The following is a 19,769-nucleotide window of genomic DNA, read 5'->3' as shown; positions in this document are numbered from 1 at the left end:
GCATAAGCAGCCCTGTCTCAGGCTTAGGAAAAGAGAGGACAAAAGACTGTGTGTAGGTAGGGGCTACATGTCAGGATGGTGCGCTACAATTAGCAATGACTACAAGGGTTTGTTGCAGATTTTTCCATGCATAGCCAGGGTTTTGCAATTGGCTGAGGAACACCTTGGTGTCCAGGCAATCGCTAAAAAGTTATACACATGCTACTGGAGATGCAGGGTGGAGAAAATTAGGAAATTTGGTAAAAAAAGATGGAAGAGGTACTAGAATAGAGACCATCATCATGCCAGGAGACTTGGGAAACCTCAGGTTACTTTTTCAAAAGAAATCCAACTGCCTCAGGAAGGCCAAAACCAAAGAAGTTGCCTGCAAGGAAGAGAACATTTCACATATTCTCCAATACCTGTTCCATCTTCCACCATTTTTCCGATCACAACTATGTAGCTGTCGGTTTCATCTAATTCCAGAGTCTTTGTCTTCACTGTAAAAGCATTGCAGCCATTCTTGTTTGTCTGGAGAAAGAGAGATATGAACAGAAAGAAAGAACATGGTGTGGAGGAATAGCAGCTGTTTCATAGATGCTGGGCAATCCTAAAGAATCCAAATATTTGTGGAACAGATGGAATCTCAAAAACCTATAACTGCAGAAACCCATCATGGATACCTTTGCCAGAGTAGAAAAACAATGTGCTTGGATTAAACAGTCATCCAAAAAATGGCAGAAAAAAGTGCTTCAGGAAAATCACATAAGGGTTAATTACATCACAAACAAACTCAGGAGACTGGATTAAGCCCAGATCCTGCAGCTAAAAGAGCATGAATGTCTTTACCTGAGCTAAGGGTAACCTCCTCCCTGAGTTATATGGCCCTGATGAACAAAGCCTGACAGTGTGGCTTTCCAGTCATGACCATCTCTGTTACATGGCCATGTTAAACAAGGGCATCCAGCCAGTTACAGATTGCAAGAAATTTGCCAGGCGTTAAGGCAGAGACTGAGTACAGCTGGTCTACCACATAGGGGAGGTGGACAAAGTGTTTCTAGTTGTGCCTGTTAAGTTCTCCACAGAACCTTTCAGGGCCTCTTGCATGCCGTGTGAGAGGGAGCTGGCATTCAGTTGGTGTTTTGCACAGCTAAGACTATACAGCATTCCAGCTGGAGATATTTTGCTACTGAGAACATTTTAAAAGATGCAGAGATCCAGCTGGATTTTTATATTCTGGGCTGTTGCTGGCTGGTCTGACATTTAGAAATATTTTCTTGTGACTTTCAGGCTGAAAGAGCTGCATCTGAAAGCCACGAGAAAAACCAAGTGTGGAGCTTGAATGTATAATGAACAAATGTATAATGAACACAAATATGCAGAAAGTGTAACCAGCACTGGACATAATCTCAGACAGGACACTAGCAAGCTTAAGATGATCCATCAACTTCATGGATACAGCAAGAAGCAAGGCATTAAGCCACAGACCATCTGATACTTTGATAGCCTGTTTATCGGTGGGAGCAGTCACAGGATTGAATAAACCAATGCTCTGATTGCATACAGCATGATACAGACCCTTGGGAAAGACCCCAGGGGTCATTACTTACACAGAGCTTACACCTTCTCCTGAAACACTGAGTCAGATATGGGCAGCTAGAGCAGTAATTCAAGTGATAGAGTCACAGGAAGAGGAATCAATGGTCTTATCAGGTCTAGGAAGTGGGAAGACACCACACGAAACAGGTTGGTGCACATCAGAGGTGCGTTGAGGCAGGTTAAGTGGACAGACGTACATTTCCAGCAGGTTAAACTTTCCACTTTCATATTTGTTCACCTACCCAGCTGTTTTGTTTCCTCATCTCAGTAGAACTTGATAAATTGCCTTCCAAGAACTGTGATAGTGTGACAAAAGCAATATCTATTTTCCCTTGAACGGGCTTCCCATAGGTATACCTGTGTCAAAGGGGAGAAACATTCACCTGAAGACTGGCTGCTTCAGCAGAAATATTGATCCAGGCCACCCCCTACCCTCATCAGGAGGAAGTGGTGCCTGGGTGAGCTTTGTACCTTGTTTGCTCAGGAACTTCAGCTTGCCTCTTAAGATCAGTTTGCATCCCTCTCCACCCACTATTCCCAGCATCCTTAGTGTCCTTCAGCCTCACAGTGAATGACCAGGTGCGAGAAGCCCATTCCAGAGAGTGATCTGTCTCCCCCAACCACAGGGTAATGCAAGAACATTATACTGGAAGGCCACTTCTCAGCTATGGGCAATCTGGATGTGATTGTGGAGTTGAAAGCCAGAGATCAAAATGGTGTCAGGTACTCACTTGCCACAGACCTTCAGCTGAAATTCCTCATCCGCTGTAGTGATAAATGGAGGGTGCTCAATATTTATTTCAAAATTTTTCAGCACTGCGTAGAAAAGAGGAAGGTAAGGATGGAGGAAAAAAAGCAATACTAAGTATGGACGCTGACTAAGTTCTCTTATAGCTGCAGTCCAGATGGGGGGAAAGGCAGCAGTGTCCCCAGTTATTCACCACCATGCTGCAATAGGGGTTACTGCCTTCAACCACACTACTCTCTATTTGCTGCTACAGTTGCACATGGGACTGAGTTCTACTCCAGCTCAGTCAAGCATAAACATTTTAAATGGCACAGGGTTTCGTCCTTACCTACATCACTGCAACTGAACAGGGCTAAGATATGATGCTGCTTCCCATTATAGCAGCTGACTGGAATGGGTAGTAAACCTGGCTTAGAAGAGGGTGACAATGAGCAGCAGAATGTGTTCATCACAGGGTCCAGCTGCAGCTAGAACAAGATGTCAGATCTCAGCCTCTGCTTTGTACCCTATGCAGCTGCAGATCCTTCAGCCCAGCACAAGATGTGCGCACAGACCCATCTGTCCCTGTCCCCAGTCTTCTGTTTCCCAGGACAAAAGGTCTGAGGAACGTGGCTGCATCGCCCTGCTCTCTTCACCAGCTACCCTCACCTCTGTTGTCCAAGTCTCACCATATTCATCAACGTTGAAGGTTTTCTGAGCCATGTCTTGTTCTACTGAGATGGTATACTTCCCAAGGGGTGCTTCAGAGGCCAGGGGGAAGGATAGATCCACAATGCCATGTCTTGACTTTACGTTCAGCCACTCAGCAATACGGTTATATTCAGGATCCTATTTGGGAAAGTACATGCAGAGCCACCAGGTCACACTGGGAGCATGGGTACCTGGCAGGTCCGGCCGTACTCAGGCACAAAAAGCCACTACAAGGGCTTACCCTTGCCCCAGTACAGAGGATGCCAGATCACCAGATGAGATTCCTTCTCCTCCCTCCAGTATCCTTTTACTGAACTTTTGAATTTCAAAGGCTGCCAAGAACAGTAAAGCTACTGGGAAGTGGTAACACGATAACACCACAGGAAGGAGAAGCAGCTGTGCTGCATCTACTGAGCACTGAGCCTTATGCTCTGTGCAAACGAGGTGTTGAGCAAAGGTTCGTTACTGCCCTGCCTCTAGGTCAGCTGTGTGCATCACAGAGGTGCTGGTTTGAATGAAGAACCCAGGCTGACCCGGTAGACTTCAGCTGAACCTGAACCGTAAACATAAACTCATGAGGTTACTTTTGTGGCACAACTCCATCCAGGAGTGAAAAGGCACAGTGGAAAAGACAGACATCTCCCTTTGGTTAGTTCTTCATCACTTACCTCCAGCCATATCTGGGAATACTGTAAAAAGAAGAGAAATACAAGCTCAGTTTTGTACAGAGCAAAACGGCATCCATGTGAACCAGTATTAATAACACTACGCTAATGTGGGCCCCTGACCAGAAAGTTCTGCCCCATCCAGACCCCACACTAGGTCTCCTCTTCCCTCTGTGCTATCTTACACTGCAGTCTTTCTCCAAGGGATCAGTGGATGAATGGTTTCCTTTCAAAGATCATTTGTTCTTATGGTTTAACAGGCATGAAGGGAAATGTATCTTTCATGGGCCTCTCAATGTGTCTCATGCTGAGGCTCCTACTTCTAGAAAAACACAGGGTGATACTCACCTCATTTTTAATGACCGTAAGATCCTCATCGAGGTTCACAATTCGAAATTTCACTGGGGATATAAAGAAAAGGATAATAAAGCATTCTGGCTGCAACATGTCCTTGCACAAATCTTCTTCTCCTTTTCTGTGCTCCATTTCTTTCTGTTTACCTCAGAGGTATCCAGGTCTTTCCCCAAACAGCCCTCCCTAGCATCTCCCACCCCAGAGGACTTTGGGAGGTTTGTATGCAGCTGTGGGCTGTAGAAACTCACTGCCTTTAACTGGAAAGATTACAGTGATGTGTTAAACAGAGGGGTTGGTCTGTCTGCAGTCTGTTCATTTTGTGAAGACCGTGGAGTAACTCTATGTATTTCTACAGCTTAGAACTGTCACTCTAGGTTTTTCTTGAATATTAACAGTCTTCAAAAAACAAGAGATCATCCAGTGTCCTGGAGAGTCCTGGCTTTCCTTTTAGGTGTCACTAGAGATACTTCACGAAAACAACAACCGGGACCAGCAGGCTGGGCATTGGGTGCAGCACAGCTCAGAAGGGAACATCCTGACTCATATTGTTCCTGGAAACATCTGATAATAGAGATCTGCTTTCTTCCACCTCCAACAAGCCTAGCTTGCTGCACTTGGTGAAATCTTCCCCCAGATGTGGCCGCTGTCTTGACCCTTCCCTCCCCATTTCCATTTGTCACCTTCTTTCCTTACCTGTTTCTCCAGGTTTGTATAAGACCTTGTCTGTCTCTACCAGAATTACATTCTTCTGGGGCTTGACCAGAACCTTCCTGCGACCCTCAAAGAGCACTTTGTCCCCACCGTGGATCAGGACATGGAGAAAAAACACCTCCTCTGTCTGTCAGTTTAAAAAAAAAAAACAAACTACCTGAGACTACAAGTAGCTTGAAGGAGAAACAGAGACACCCATCCTACCAAAATTCCAACTTCCTTCTCCTCCCTTCCCCTTCTTTGATTTAGTTGTCTCCATTCCCTAGTCATAGTCTTCTCTGTGCTCCCCTGCTTCCTCATTCTCTTTTCTCTGCCTTTCTCCTTTCCATGTTTGCCTCTTTCTGCATTTATTTCTCCCCTTTACTATATTTCCCACCCTGCATCTCCAACATTAACATGGCTCAGACTCTGGAGAGGCTGAAGCCCTCTAGTTTGTAAGAGGAGAGGCAGCCAAGAGAGGTGTCTTACGTGTGATGTGGAATCATCTCTTTGCCCGGGAAGGAACTCTGGCACCTAGATTTATTGATACAAGGAAATGGAAAACAAATTCATCAGAGACTTTGCATCTTATCCCAGATGTGAGACATAGTCTCACTGTTAAACTGTCTCTAACCTGCTCGTCATTATAAAGAGAAGAAGCAGTCACCGCCTGTCTCTTGTTCATGAACCTAAGAGTGAACTAACTGACATGTCATTCTCCAAATTCACATAAATGTGAGATTTTTTATGAAACCAAGAAAAAACATAGGGAAGTCAGATCTGAAGCTGACCAAGACAGTAAGGGGAGATGACATCAGGCAAAACTAGGATGTCTCAATGTCAGAAAGACCGAGCTCACCAGGAGAAAGGTTCTGTCTGCTAACAGCAGACTTCCTTGGCTTTCCAGAGCTAGGACTTGCTCTTTCCTAAGAGCTGACACCAAACACCTAGTTAATCATTGTCTTGTTGATGCAAGAACCAGCAGTGACTACAGCCCCTCCTTGGCTTCTGCTGAATCTGCAGGACAATCAGGGCATAGGCACAGCGACTTTGTACAGTGCTGAGGAAGACAGGGGCAGTTTCTAGAGCCTCAGCACCAGACACATCTCCATGGCTCTCCAGAAATGTAACTGAAGGTCCTGTAGTTGTGCCCCAGCGTCAATGTGTCTAGTTGAGCTAACTAGAGCAGCAAAGTTGCAATGACAGGAACTCAAGCCACCCAAGAAATATCCAGACTGCCTAGGTAAAATTCAGTTCACTGTGGATTCAGCACCATCACCACCCACCACAGCTAAATTAAAGAAAACTCAAAGTCTATGCAGACTGCAAGTACATCTTGCAATATAGATGCAGCTTTAGAACAGAACGGTCCTCTTGGAGATGGAGGCACAGGCTTCTGAGGAAGAAAGGATGAAAGGAATCTATTCCCAATGCATTGACTTGCACTGTGATATACAAGCATTTTTAGGGACTAGACACTGAGTAAATTGAAAGTCAATGTTTTCCGTCAGGCTTTAAGTAGGATGAAACAGGCTGATACAGATCAAAATAACAGTTTTTTGTCTACACAGGAAAGATTCCCTACTTTGTTAGGCTTCAGGACACTGCTGGATTTTGCCTAGCACTGGTAAGGAAGTACCCTTAACCTGCTTGAAACCCATGGGAAGGCAAAAGACAGTGTACCCAGAGATGTGCTGGGCTACTGTCTGAAGTGAAGGTGAGAGCAGCCACTGCCAAATCAGCAACCATAGCTACACTCACCTGGAAGGTGATGCACTGAAAAGTGCCTGGCTTCTCCACATCCTGTTCCACCAGTGTGTGATTGTGGGTTTTCACCTCCAAGGTGACAGCCAGGTGGACAGCCTCAGTCAGGGAGCTGAAGTGAATGCAAAGCTTCTCCTCTTGGGAATGGTGAATGACAGCAGGGAACACCACCATATAGTGACTAGAAGAGAGCAGGAGATGTTCACAAACAATTTGGAGGGTGAGGTGGACAGGCCAGAATCCATCTCTGCTGCTTTCATGAAGAGGTAGACCGGGGGTCAGAAATGTCTGGGGGCCTGCAGTGAAGGAACTATAGTGCAGCTGCCTTACCAAAGAAGCAACAGTGTGGAACTAGAGAGCTCCTGATATCTGTCTGTCGCCACCTTGCCACCAGTCAGGACACAGCTGCCCAGTGTGTGATACTCCAATTGCAACTACACAGTGCAAGGCTGTGTGTGGAATGAAGCCAAAGACTCAGTGGCTGAAGCATAAGGCTTCAGTCCTCACAACAAATTTCACCTCCACCAGCACGGGGTGAACAGAGGCAAAACTTGTGGCTCCTGTAGCTTTGTGGTGTGTGCAGTGCAGCACCTGCACGAGCAAACACCAGGGGCTTCACCTGCAGTGGTGCTCAACATCCAGTGCTCCACCAGGACGCAGTAGGAGCTGCTTCTGCTCAGCCTCCCTGAGAACAAGGCCCCCACCATTCAGTTCTGTGATGCTAACTAGTGCAGCAACTCAGCACCACCCTTCAGTGACAGTCCCTTCCACCAAGCCCCCCAAAATCAAAAGGAGATAATCTCACGGTTCCAGGCTTGCTGCAGCTGCGACTGGGAATAGGGTCAGGGCTAAGAGGAGCACTGGTGCTCCCATTGCTTGGTCTGGGACAGACAGCTGACAAGATCCACACAGGAGGAGAGAACTGCCTGTACTGATGGGCTGGAGCAACCCTAAATACCCGTCAGATGCTCCTAAGTCCAAAGAGTGGGGAAGTTGATATATGGAGATAGTGTCTCTTCCAGGCTAATGACATTAGCTAATATTTACTTGCTTCCACCAACAGCAGAGTAAAGGCCACACAGCACAGTTCTCCACCCACATTTACATTCAGATGGTATTCCAGGCCATGGGGTGCCAGAGCACTGGGGGAGAGATGTGGAGTGAGTGACCTCAAACCCAGGCTGAAGGGCACTGAGGAGAAAAGCTCATCTCAGCTGTGGCTGGTCTGGATCCTGGCTGTAGCATCCAACGAAAGCCAAAGCTGCACACCAGCTACTGTCCTCAACTTGTAAAAAGCATCCTCAGTACTCTCTCTGTGCAGCATTAGTGATCTTCCCCTCATCCAGTATTTAATCAGACCGTGGAGTAAAAACCTTTCAATTCACGTCCATTCCCTGCATCATTACGTCTGTCCACCCATCCATCCCAGCCATGTCTGATCCCCCTGGGTACAGAACCTTTTCCAGGGCTGCTCCTGCCACTCACTACCAACTCCCCTTGTAGCTCTACTGTAAGGCCTTTCCAAATAAAGCAAGACATTTTAAGTCCCCACATATTTCAGCAAATCTCTACTTCACATCCCCCCAAACCAGATGTCCGGTCTTCTGCCAGCTTCCTCCAGCCATAAGGTAGTTCTGCACTGACACCACCGCCCATCTCCTCCAGACTCTTCACAGGCACTGCAAGCTTGTTTTTCCCTTTCCTGGGTGGCAGCAGTGAAATGAACAGGGCTTGGACTTATTTGCCCTCTAGTTACAACCTCATTTGAAGGTGGATGTCTTCATCCTGCCCTGGCCCCAGTTGTGTTTTTGCAAAGCATAACCAAAGGTACACAATATAGAGTGAATTTGCCATCCACCCACTCTTTGCTGCCAGCTAAAGCAATCCCCTGAATTTACTTTGGCACTGTCCCTGTATGTGTGCCTAGAATCTACCCTCTTAGTGCACAGTCTGATGTAACAGGAACGCACTAGCCTTTAACCTAGCACTGACATTGCAGATAATCTGCAGGTTTAAAGCACTGTAAGTCACTGATCTGGGAGCATATTTGATTCTCTGAAATCAACAGGGCTTTGACTTCAAGCCTAAACTAGCAGGACAAAAAACAATCTGAGTTCTGTCTGATTTCAGAAACACGTCCCGTGGCTCTGCATCTCTGAATGGTCATCAAGTTGGCTGCCTCTGAAGTTAAATGGGAACAGATAGACAACAAAAAGATAATAACGTGCTAAAGTTCCTCCCTTTTTTCCAGGGAGGAATGGGGGCACTGACAGAGCTGTGTGTGAGGCCCTGGTCTGGTCTGGCTGGAGACTGCGCAGAAGGAGTGAAATGTCAGTAAGAACTAGATAATACATAAAAAAGAAGTTCTACGGAAGAAGAACCTTGAAGCAAAATCCACTGGCATCACAAAGAATGAATTTGTCCTAGCATGAAATTCTGGTAAGGACACCTTTACAAAAATTGGGCCCCTGTACCAAGTGTAGTAACTGAGCACTCACGCTGCCATCAGCGGTGCTGTATGAGTCAGAGGAAGGCATCTCCCAGAGAAACATCAACAAACCTTACAAAGCCTTGAGGCAAGTGCCTTTGGTGTGTTGGCAATAAACATTGTCTCCACCCTCTCACCCGCCCACATCCCAGCCCCAGCCATGCGCAGCGTGGTTTCCACCGTCTTGGTTTTGAAGCTAAGAGAGAGACGGGCGCCCTGTCAGGGCAGGAGCTACATAGTCCTTCAGCTCTGGATGAGGGGGAGAAGGCAGAAGGAAGACAGCAGAAGCAGGGGTGAAGGGGGGACAGAGAAGAGGCGAAGCTTTCACGGAGGGATTTGATCTGCAACCAGCTATGTGGAGTATCACTTTCCTGTGGGGCAGCATCCTTCTCCTGCCTAGCACAGCTGGAACACCTTCAACGCTGTAAGAACCTCAGCTGCTTCACATATGTGCTCTGGTCTGTGGGGAATTTCAGGGGGAGGGGGGGAGGGGGGAAGGGGTGTGACAGAAACAGGGCAGAAGTCCTGAAACCAGGAGTGTTTTTCCAGAGAGGCATAATTTCTCATACTCCCAAGGTTTCACTTGGTTCTCACGTGCCCTCCCCCTGACACTCTCACTACTACTTGGCTCTCCCTTTAGTGCCTTTACGTAGACCATGTATTTCTGCAAGGACTCAGGGAGAACAACTCTGCCAGCTTTCTGCATGTGTTTAATTCTGACCTGCCAACATCTCACACCTCCTACTGTGCTCCAGAATATATTTCCTTCTGGGCTATGCTTTTCTTTCCAGAGTCATAGTAACCATTTAAATCTTTAGCAGGCAAAGCTGGGTGCCTTTACAGACCAGGCACGCATGAGCCCAAGGTATCTAACAGGGATGCTCTCTGTAAAGCAGTGTGTTCATTCTGGCTTGGCTGGCCATCTGCTCCTTCCATGCCTTTTCTTAGACCTCTGGCAAGGACAATTCCCAGCACTGCTTCTCTTCATATACTTTATCAGGAGTGTAATTCCTCTTCCAGCAGGCACTGCTGTGATATACTGGCTTGTGAACTTGCTCTTGCTTTTTGAAGGCCTTTGCTTTTGCAGCCATGGCATAAGTCCAAACAGAAACATGGCTGTGCTCGAACAGTAGATGTTACAGTGGGAAATATGTCACTGGGTCGTATCTGGGTTCCCTCCTGCTGTGTGTGGTGTGGCATGCACAAGTCTAGTTTTAAAAATCTTTTCCAGCGGGAGTACAGCCTCTTCCTCTAGGACATGTTCCATAGCCTGACACAGCTCCTGTTCAAATGATACTTTACTGCTGCCTGTTTCCCACTGTTCCCTTCAGCATGGAGCTTTGCTTTATGGGAACATTGCTTGCTTCAATAGGCTGTCCACTGTCCTGCCTAAATACCAATGTTTTTTGTAAATTCATGAGAAAGTAATCCAGCCTGGCTCTTGGGATCCTTGAATGACAGCCTCCTCAGAGGTGCTGTCTCATACATCTATAGCTCAGAAGGCAAGGGGAAGGAATGACTTGTCAAAGGGGTGTAAGAAAATACTCCAAAGTAAAAGGTCATTAGGAGCAAGGGAGGTATGGGAGGTTCGAGCCGTGAGTCTTTAGTGCTCATCCCATCATTTGGCCCAGTGGCAGGGAGGAGGTGATGTGAGTCAGCTTAAGTAGGAAAATCAAAATGTCGTTGGCATCTGTTATCAGATCCCTGAAGATTAGCGGCAGACAAGCTGCTCAAGGCAGTTTGACAGCACTCAAGTGTGAAAGCACTCAAAGCTCCTGGCCAGCAGGACTTTGACTCCCTCTTGTTAGGGTGCTGAGCTCCAGCTAAGAACTGCCAGCAGGTCACGTCCCTGCCTCCTGCTGTTCTGATCTTTCCAGGCCCTGCCTTCCTGCCGCTGCAAAACATGCCCTTGGCTGAACCCGTCCACAGGCAGTAAGCAGGAGGAGTCAGTGATAAGAGTTTTGAAGCCTGCTTGAATGTTGGCTTTTCTTTGGTCCTAGTTGCTGCAGTGCAGTATAAGAAGAAAAAAAAAAAAAAAACCCAAAAACCCAACACAAAACAATATGCACAGCTTCTTGGTGTTATTCAGGGGCAAAGCTATGAGAGTAACCAGAGAGGTGTGAGATCTGGCATAAGAAATCAGGGACGACAGGAGTGTCAGGAGTGGAAAAGAAGGTGCTCATGAGACTCTGCGTCTGGGTTATGAAGCCAGGACGCTGGGTTCTGTATGTGTGTCATTGGTTCTAAGGCCAAGAGTAGCTGATACGACAGAAAGCAGAAAACAAACCAAGCAAGCTGATGGTGATACATAATGAGGTTCATTGAAAAGACTGAAGTCTCAGAAAGCCTGCAATGTAGCCAAGCTCTGCTGCTGATTCTTTGGGTGATGTAGAGAGGTCTCTTCACATTACTTTGACTTTCAGTTTTAGAAGCAGTGACTTCATCATTTTATGTGTGCATGCAGCATGCAGTGCAGACTTAGTGTTAATGGCTGCAGTACCTATAGATGAGAACAGTGTGATCTTGTCCCACCGGCATCATGACACTGGAATGAAGAGATCAGAAGTCTTATTAGGAAGTACACAAATCCTATGGTCAAAACCTGTCGTCTTAGAAAATCAGTTTCACCTGACTTCTTTTTTTTATTTTTTAATAGAAATTATGCTGTGGCAATACCATCTCAGCTCTACTACCCCTTCTCGGAGACAGTGTGCCTCCAGCTCAGCAGAAAGCAAGAAGTCCCGATCCATGTGACCGTAACCTTGCAAAGCAGAGCTGGGAATGAGACTCTGATTACTCAGTCCCTCTCTCAGCTCACCTTCTTTCATTGCACAAGCTTCCAGGTGAGGAAGATGTTTTCAAGGGTTGTCAGTAGGGTGGATAGTGCATGAGTTCTGGTCTGGCTGGGCAGGAAGGCAGAGATGTCCCCATGTCTTCTCATGGGGACATCTTAATCAGGCACTGAATCTTCTGCTTCAGTCTGTACAGGTCTGCTCTTCTAGAAAACATTCTGAGAAGTACTGTGAGGTCTTTCAGGGCAAGAAGAACTAGAGCAATATAAAAACAGTATCACAATCATTATTCCAAAAGCCTGGGGATCCATTCATGGTTCCACCCTGTATGACGGTCACAACTATGCCTGCAGGTCCCTCCTCCTGTTGGAAACTCCTATGAAGTGGCTTTTGTTGTTATCACAGTCCTGGAAGCCAACTCAGAGTTTCAGAGGAAACAGAATGTCCTAATCAAGCACGCAGACAAGAAGACTTTTATCCAGACAGACAAACCTGTGTACAAACCTGGACAGAATGGTATGGACAGAATGCTATGTCTTGTGAGAGAAAGAGCAGTCCTCAGGCCATGAAACATGGGGTAGCCTCTAGCACTTGGAGCGGGGCCTGCTCAGCAAGGGAGATGGGTCACAGGCTTCACCTCCCTTCTAGGCTTTGAGGGATTTGGGGATACCTCTCTCCTGCTACATCAGCATGGTGCATGGTTTCTCGAGTACTAGTCATGCTCAGACAGCATGCCAGTGTGAATGGGGCTTGTGTGTTTTGGCTGATGCATGAGAGAAGGTTCAGACGCCACTGTGTTATATTCATGGTTGCTCCAGTCAAAGCCACAATAGTCTGTCAGTGCCCTAAATCCCTCTCTCCTACAGACTTCCTCAGATGAGGGTCATGGTCCTGCAGGCCCCATCACTTCCCTAGCACAGCTCAGATCACCACAGGGTACAGCTGTTTGCCCCATGCCTCTCCACCCTTTCCACTGGTATGACCTTCACTGCAGGCAAGACTGAGTGCCCCACTGCAGGTCCAATGTTCAGAAAAATGCTGTTTCTCACCAGCACAACCAGCTTTCCCAAAAACCCCACACTGTCTCTCCTGTCACTTTTTTCTAGCAGGCTGCCAGCTCATAGCAGGGCTTTGAGCGTAGGCCCAGGAGCGGATGGTTCTAGCTGCTGTCCACATCCTCTCAGTGACACACGTGTGCACATCTTTCTTAGCCATCCATTCTTATTATTATTAACAGACTTGATTTCATTTCAGCCAGTCCTGTTTTTCTTTTGCTCTGTAGTCAAGTTGCGAATTGTAACCTTGGATCAGAACTTTATTGCCAGCAACAAAACGGTAAGTCAAAAGGGGAGAAACCTTAATAAGTCTAAAAAGGCTATGGGCTGCCTACATGACTTGTGGATCAGTGCTTGGCCCAGCCAGGTGATCCACCTGTGGACAGCTAGTCTCAATGTTGCTTTTGGTGCTTACAAACAGCGTAGGGCACCACCTGCAATGCAGGAGCTGCTCGTGATGTTGGGTCATGGGCAGTCCCTGGGAATTGCTTAGGAAAGACTCGTGAATAGCTGGGGGATAAAAAATGCCAGGGAAGTGGATGGTAACTTACCTGAAAGCATCCCACCAGTAACTGTTATTTCCTCCCCACAGCATCGCCTGGTGGAACTGAAGGTAAAGCACCTACTTTATTGAAGTGGTGATCTCTTCTCACCTTGGGGAAGACACAGGTTTGGAGATGATGGTGGGGAAATATGAACGCAGAAAAATAGTTACCTCAGAATGAACGGGAACAGTCCTAGACTTTTTGCCCTTCCTTCCTTTAGTATCCACACAAGTTTGGCAGTACAGTGTCATGATATGAACCACACAGAGGTCCCTGCGGTAAATGATGGGAGCCACTGAAAACCAGTCCAGCAAACTTTTCTAGAATATCCACAGGACTTTTAGTTCCTCTAGGCTGCGAATTGAAGATTTGTGAAAATCCCAAAGATTCTTTAAGAAGACTTTTATATTTAACATATAGAAAATAAAAGTTTGACCAGTTAGTGTTGTGGCTACACAGCTAGAGAAACTTCCTAAAGCAGCTTTCAGGATATTGTTCTTAAAATCTGCTAGTTTAGTTTCAATATTATAGGTAAAATATGGACTGCAATCACCTGAGCTGAGGAAAGATACCTGAAAGAGATGGGGAATTTGCAATAACCCATGCAGAGAGGTCACAGTTCCAACTAGCAATTGGCAGGAGCTAATGCACATTTGCATGCCATACCCACCAAGCAATCAATACATAAACACATGGTTTCTGAGACACCTATGCAATACTTTATGCCAGTTTATTCATAGTACTCTGACCCAGCTTCACCCTTTCAAACAACAGTTCTCACTTGTTCCATATGTTTATAAAGCACCCATCAACTAATTGCTAAGTCCTTTCTGGCTGGGCAGTGTGACTGTAGCCAGAGTTCTGCATCTTGCCCTCCCAAGAACCAGCAGTCAGTGAGATGGTGGTGCCACCAGAGAGCAATAATATGATAGATTGACTTTGTCAATGATACAGGCAGAAAAGCCCTACCGTCTTCAAGCTTGGACTCACCTGAGCACTGTAGCTGTGTCATAGACGTGGGCTCTTAGGACAAGAGAGTATGTGCTCAGACCATGCTGTGGTAGCTTGGACATCCTGTGAAAGAGTCTTTTTTTGCACTGGGAAATAACTACTCTCTACTATTGCCTATGCAGGACCCCAAAGGCAACCGAATTGCACAGTGGCTGAATGTTACACCTGTGGGAGGCATTGTGGATCTGTCCTTCCCTCTGGCTGCAGAAGCACTGGTGGGAGAGTACACCATCAAAATGCCCGACCGCACGCATACCTTCAGGGTAGAGGAGTATGGTAAGCGTTTCAGTGAGCTGAGGGCAGCAGAGAAAGATGCATTGCTTCCAGCCCCCCGCTCTCACAGAGAGTTGATTGGGCCATGGATCTGTGAACAGCTGTGCTAGTTGCGCACCTGAGATATCCACTGCCTGGCAGTATGTGTAATCACCGGCTTTCACTCAGGCCCACTGGCTTTCTCCTCCTGCATGTCCTGAGGATGGACTGAGGCACTGTCCCATAGCTATGCTCTGGGGACCAGACTAAGGCTGCCTACTCCCACCACACTTTCCTGGCTGAGCTGCCGGTGCATTGCTACCAGGGCCTGTGCTGCAGTCAGGAAATGAAAGGAGAGACTTCTTTTCTGTGGACAACCATTTGGGGAGGATTGGAACACATAAGCTCTCTGTATTCTCACTGCATTATGTTTCTCTTGCTTTCACACAGTGCTGCCCAAGTTCAGTGTCTCCATCCAGATGCCTCAGGTGGTCACCGTTTTGGAGGAGAACTTCCATCTCCACGTCTGTGGCATGTGAGCTGATTTATCATGACAGAAGGTGCATTCTTACTGGCTTGGAGCCTGCATAGCTATCAATAACTGAGCTAAAATTGGTCTCTGCTAACCCTACGCCTATCCCAAAGTCTGTTACTCTGGCATCCTTTGCTAAGGAATTCTCCTAGACTTTGACCTTTCTCCATATTCTCCCTCCCTACTTATTTTTCTGTGAGTTTGAAAGTGTGGCAGTGGATCCCTTCAGTGGGGCGTGTGCCCTACAATACAGTACCTCTGCTGCGTTGATTAATCCCAGTGTGGAAGGAATAATGACACAAGTTGTGGCCAGCACAATGTCCCCTAACACTGCCTGGTGGAACTAGTGTTGACTTAGAGAGAACTCACCTACCACTGCCTTCTGCCTCAATCTGATGAACTCATTTTAACTTCTTGGCCTCTGCTGAGCTCATGAACACGAAGATACTGCAGGCTGCTGGGTTGTATAGCTGCAAACCACAGGCTAAGGCTGATATTATTCACCCGTTGAGCCAGTGTTTCTGTATGTGAGTGTAAGTCGACTCTGCTGTGTTTGCCAGGTACACATATGGTAAACCAGTCCAAGGTAGTGTGAAGGCTGTGGTGTGCCGTAAACATATCCGCTATAATCGGAAGTCTTCCAAAGCCAAGCACAGTATTTGTAAGGATTACACTGGTAAGGTGAGCACATGGGACATCCACTCCTCTTGCAAAAGAGAGGAACAGGGGCAAAGAAAGGGAAGAATACTAAAGGAAGGTGTGGGACAGACATCACCTCTTGAAGCAGCATGCTGTTTGCTCGGGGATGAATGACCGATAAATCCTCAATCCCCCAGTGTAGTGATCTTAGCCCTTCTCAGTGATTTCTCTGACTGCACTTAGATGCACTCAAAGGAATGAGCATCTGTAGGCAAACTATTGCAGATTTGCCTACAAAACAGGTATTGCTCCAGGGCAATAAAAAATACATACACTTGTCCACATAGATTCAATTCCACTGGATGCTTTTTAGCACCACCTTTTAATCTGGTGTAAACCCCTATGTGCTGTTTCCCAGAAACAGCTGTTTTGGAGACACAGAAATTCTCTCTTGCATCTAAGCAAGCAATTCAGCTCAGTGCAGACTTTACTCATTCATCTCTAGGGTTGAATGAATGTATCTATATTTGTTTACATATTTCAAGTAGCCCAGCACATACCTTAAAGATAGATCCTGCCCTAGCAGAAGAAATCACGTTTCAGGGAGAAATGACAACTCATGTTTGCTACTGGCACATGAGCGAGCATGTAAAGATGACACACGTGGGAAACAGCATCTCCTATTAGTGACTGCTCCACAGAAAAGAAGTACCTTTCATGCCAGTATGGGAGTTGCTCCTTTAATTCAAGTGTCTTAGTCATGTACTTTTGGACATCTGGACCTTGGATTTGATCTGCACTGCAGAAGGGATTAGTGCATTCACAATTGATTAACAGATATAATTTCACATCCCCAGACAAACGAGGATGGCTGCTTTGCCACTGAGGTGAATATTAAGATCTACCACAAGAAGCGTGGTGACAATTATGATTTCAACCTGGAAGCTGTGGCTTTTCTGAAAGAAAGTGGAACAGGTAGAAAAAACAGATTTTACACTTTGTGGAAAATTTTTTATTTTACACTCATACAACATGCTTGTCTTTGGGTTTTCATCTGTAAGACTCCTTATGGACTCTTGTGTCTTCCCATCAAACCACTGGAGCTTTCTGCACTGGCTTCCATGGGGTCAAGTGTTCAGAAGGTTGTGTTCCATGGGAGCACGATGGCAGCATGTATGTTCTCGTGTACCGTACCACCCAGGTCTGACTCACGTAGGACATGTGAGTTCTCCCAGTTGTAGGATGGATTTTACCAGTATGGTTGCTCCTCCACAAGCTTTTGTGGCCAGTCTAGCTCTGACAGTCACCTTGGTTTAGCAGACATGGGCAAAAGTTGCTTTTTCTCGTCTTCTAGTTACATTAGAAATGTGCACAGAAGTAGGCCAGGCAGGGTTCTTTTGTTCTTAAACCATACTTTAGGAAAGTCTACTGGAATGAGGAGATACTCAGAGCAACCAGTGATGACCAAGGCCCTGACTGGTTAATAGCTCCTCGTCAGATTTATCTCCACATCCCAGATAGGGAGATGAGTCCAGAGCTACTGTTATATATCCCATCCTGTAAGGTTTCCTCTTTACAAAATTTTACAAACGCTTCCTTACAAGAAAATGTTTTGCAGACCCTTGCTGAAAACAGTGACCACAGTCACTCAGCAAACAGCTGCAGCGATTTGAGATGGGCACCACATGACAAGACAGCAGACTGTAAAGTAATGTGGGGAAGGCAAGGAAAAATGTTGCTTTCTAGTGACTCTGCTGTGAGAATGGGAGGGGAATGCAAGTGGACAATTATGAGTAGGACCATCTTAAACAAAGTCAGAAAGAGCATTTCAGAACTGTGTGGTAGAGACCTCCTGGTAGGCTGCTGTCATTCTAGCAGGTCAGAATGTAGGCGGTACTACTGCCAAGTGTGTGTGTTAAATGACTCCTGTAGTCACATGGGGAAACTAGAATCCTCTATGAGCGATAGTCCATCCCTTACCTCAGTCCATCCAATCTTGCTGCCGTTGCTCAGACGCGTGATACTCATCTGCATGCACCTCCTGTCTTTCCTAGGGGTGGAGTTCAACACCACTGAAAACTGCAAGGTCACTTTTGATATCACAACTCTCCAATTCTGGGGGACAAGCTACTACTATCAGCAAGGAGCTCCCTACTATGGAAATGTAAGTGAACAGGGCAGAAACGTGGAAAGCCCTGCAGCTGGGCCTAAAGGGGCGGTGGGCACAAAAATACTGAGGGATCGCCTTGCTCTGAGCTGCCAAAGCTGCTAGCACAGTCCTCTGGCCCAGTCTCTCCTTTGACATCTCTACCAACAGGTAATCCAAAGGTGTGACCAGAGGATAGGCACATGGCTTTGCCAGATGAGATGGCTGCTGCATAAATGGGGAGGGGTTGGAGGAGTTAAGAGTTCACACTGAGAGTCCCTTTGCAGAGAGGTGAATTGGGACTTCTACTGGGAGGTTGATTTTCAGTCCTGAGGCCTCCAATTCTCTGATTCTTCTCTGCATCATTACAGCTGGAACTCAAAAGTGCCAATGGGACACACCTGAAGAACAAGGAGGTGATTCTTACAGTGTCCCATGGTAGCAGGAAGCAGACTAAGTCCTACTTCACGGATGACACTGGGATGGCCTCTTTTACCTTAGAGACGTCAGCATGGGACAACAGCAGTAAAGTTCTACTACAGGTTAAGCCAAATAATTACGTTGGATTTAGCTAGCACTAAGCAATGCATCACTCAGACCTATAGTCTATGTCATTGTCTCGATATAGCCAGGGAGATTGAGGCATGGAGTACTGAAATGACAGACCTCCAGAAGAAGAATAGGGGACCCATGGACTCATAAGCCACTCTACACAGTCTAATGATCTGGCTTGCTCCCAGGGTAGCAGCAGCATTGCCGAAGTTCAGGCTGTAGCCCAAGGCCTAGTAGTACACAGCTCCCTGCCTCCCGTTTAGGCACTGGTTACCCCTGAGCACAGTGGAGCAGGCAATGCCAAACTCAACAGAAAGGGGGCCACTGAGCTTGGTTTAGGTGGAAATAGACACGTGACCATGGGTGACTTCAGAGCCCACTGTCCAGGCAGTCTTGGTTTTGGTGCGGGGAGAGCTGTAAGAAATCTTCAGACACCAAGCCACCTTTTCTATGCCACAGGCAAAGACCCAGCCGGAGGACACAAGCGGTCAAAATGTGAGGGTGTCTTATGGCACTGCATCCCTCACACTGAGGGCTTTCTACTCTTCCAGCCGCAGCTCTGTGAGGATCCAGCCAGTGCAGGCAATGCTGCCCTGCGGGGACGTGCAGCAGGTCACTGTGCACTATCACATCCTAGACACAGAGCTGGGGGACGGGGCTGCTGGAGCAGACTTCTACCACCTGGTGAGTGCAGGGCAGTGCCAGCAATGAAGGCAGCTTTGTGACAGGTCTGTGTCAGCACAGAGCCCTTTGCTGGCCCAGAGACATGGAGCAGAGACACTGTCAACCCTTTGTTCTGTTCATTACCCCTTAGGTTTTGGCCAGAGGATCCCTTGTGCATCATGGCCAAACAACAGTACATCTTGATCCACCATCAGGTAAGAGCATCTAAATACAAGGAACAGATTAAAGACCCAACAGGAAAGCCCTTGCAGCCTAAATGGGAGACAAGAGATCTGAGACCAACAGGAAACAACAGAGCTGGCACAAAAAATCAAGAGGAAATGGAAAATATGCTATGCTCTCTCTTCTGTCTTTTAATTTCCCTTTTCTTTTTTTTTTTTTTCTGATCAAATGATAAAATTATCAGAGTTTATCTGCCAAGCAGAAATTATGAGAGACCTCCAAGAAAACTCACAGAATCTTTTTCCTGGACTCAGGTGGAAAGTAATTTCTCTTCCAAGTGCACACTGTTGCCAAGATCCCTCATGATGATGTAAGGTCACTGCTACAAAATGGCACTAACTAATCCTGCTCTAGCTGTGGCC

General features: G+C 46.7%; 2 protein-coding genes across 2 annotated transcripts in view; one reads left to right on the top strand and one right to left on the bottom strand.

The window, feature by feature from the left end:
* LOC104294514 (alpha-2-macroglobulin-like protein 1) overlaps positions 1-7,362 on the bottom strand; it is a 39,934-nt gene extending 32,572 nt beyond the window's left edge. The window contains exons 1-10 of the mRNA XM_009894127.1: positions 7,295-7,362; positions 6,487-6,670; positions 5,215-5,259; positions 4,729-4,873; positions 4,030-4,082; positions 3,685-3,705; positions 2,995-3,154; positions 2,310-2,394; positions 1,821-1,935; positions 402-510 (exon numbers count right to left, since the gene is read on the bottom strand). Coding sequence (XP_009892429.1) covers positions 402-510; positions 1,821-1,935; positions 2,310-2,394; positions 2,995-3,154; positions 3,685-3,705; positions 4,030-4,082; positions 4,729-4,873; positions 5,215-5,259; positions 6,487-6,670; positions 7,295-7,362 — 985 coding nt within the window. The remainder of the gene's footprint in view (positions 1-401; positions 511-1,820; positions 1,936-2,309; positions 2,395-2,994; positions 3,155-3,684; positions 3,706-4,029; positions 4,083-4,728; positions 4,874-5,214; positions 5,260-6,486; positions 6,671-7,294) is intronic.
* The window catches only part of LOC104294532 (alpha-2-macroglobulin-like), a 187,457-nt gene that overhangs the window by 152,485 nt on the left and 15,203 nt on the right, over positions 1-19,769 (top strand). The gene's annotated exons all lie outside the window — the stretch shown is intronic.

This window comes from Charadrius vociferus, unplaced genomic scaffold, assembly GCF_000708025.1.
Source record: "Charadrius vociferus isolate BGI_N301 unplaced genomic scaffold, ASM70802v2 scaffold561, whole genome shotgun sequence".
NCBI classification, from domain to species: Eukaryota; Metazoa; Chordata; class Aves; order Charadriiformes; family Charadriidae; genus Charadrius; species Charadrius vociferus.
The sequence above is the reverse complement of the archived record's forward strand: the minus strand, read 5'-3'. Positions and strand labels throughout refer to the sequence as shown.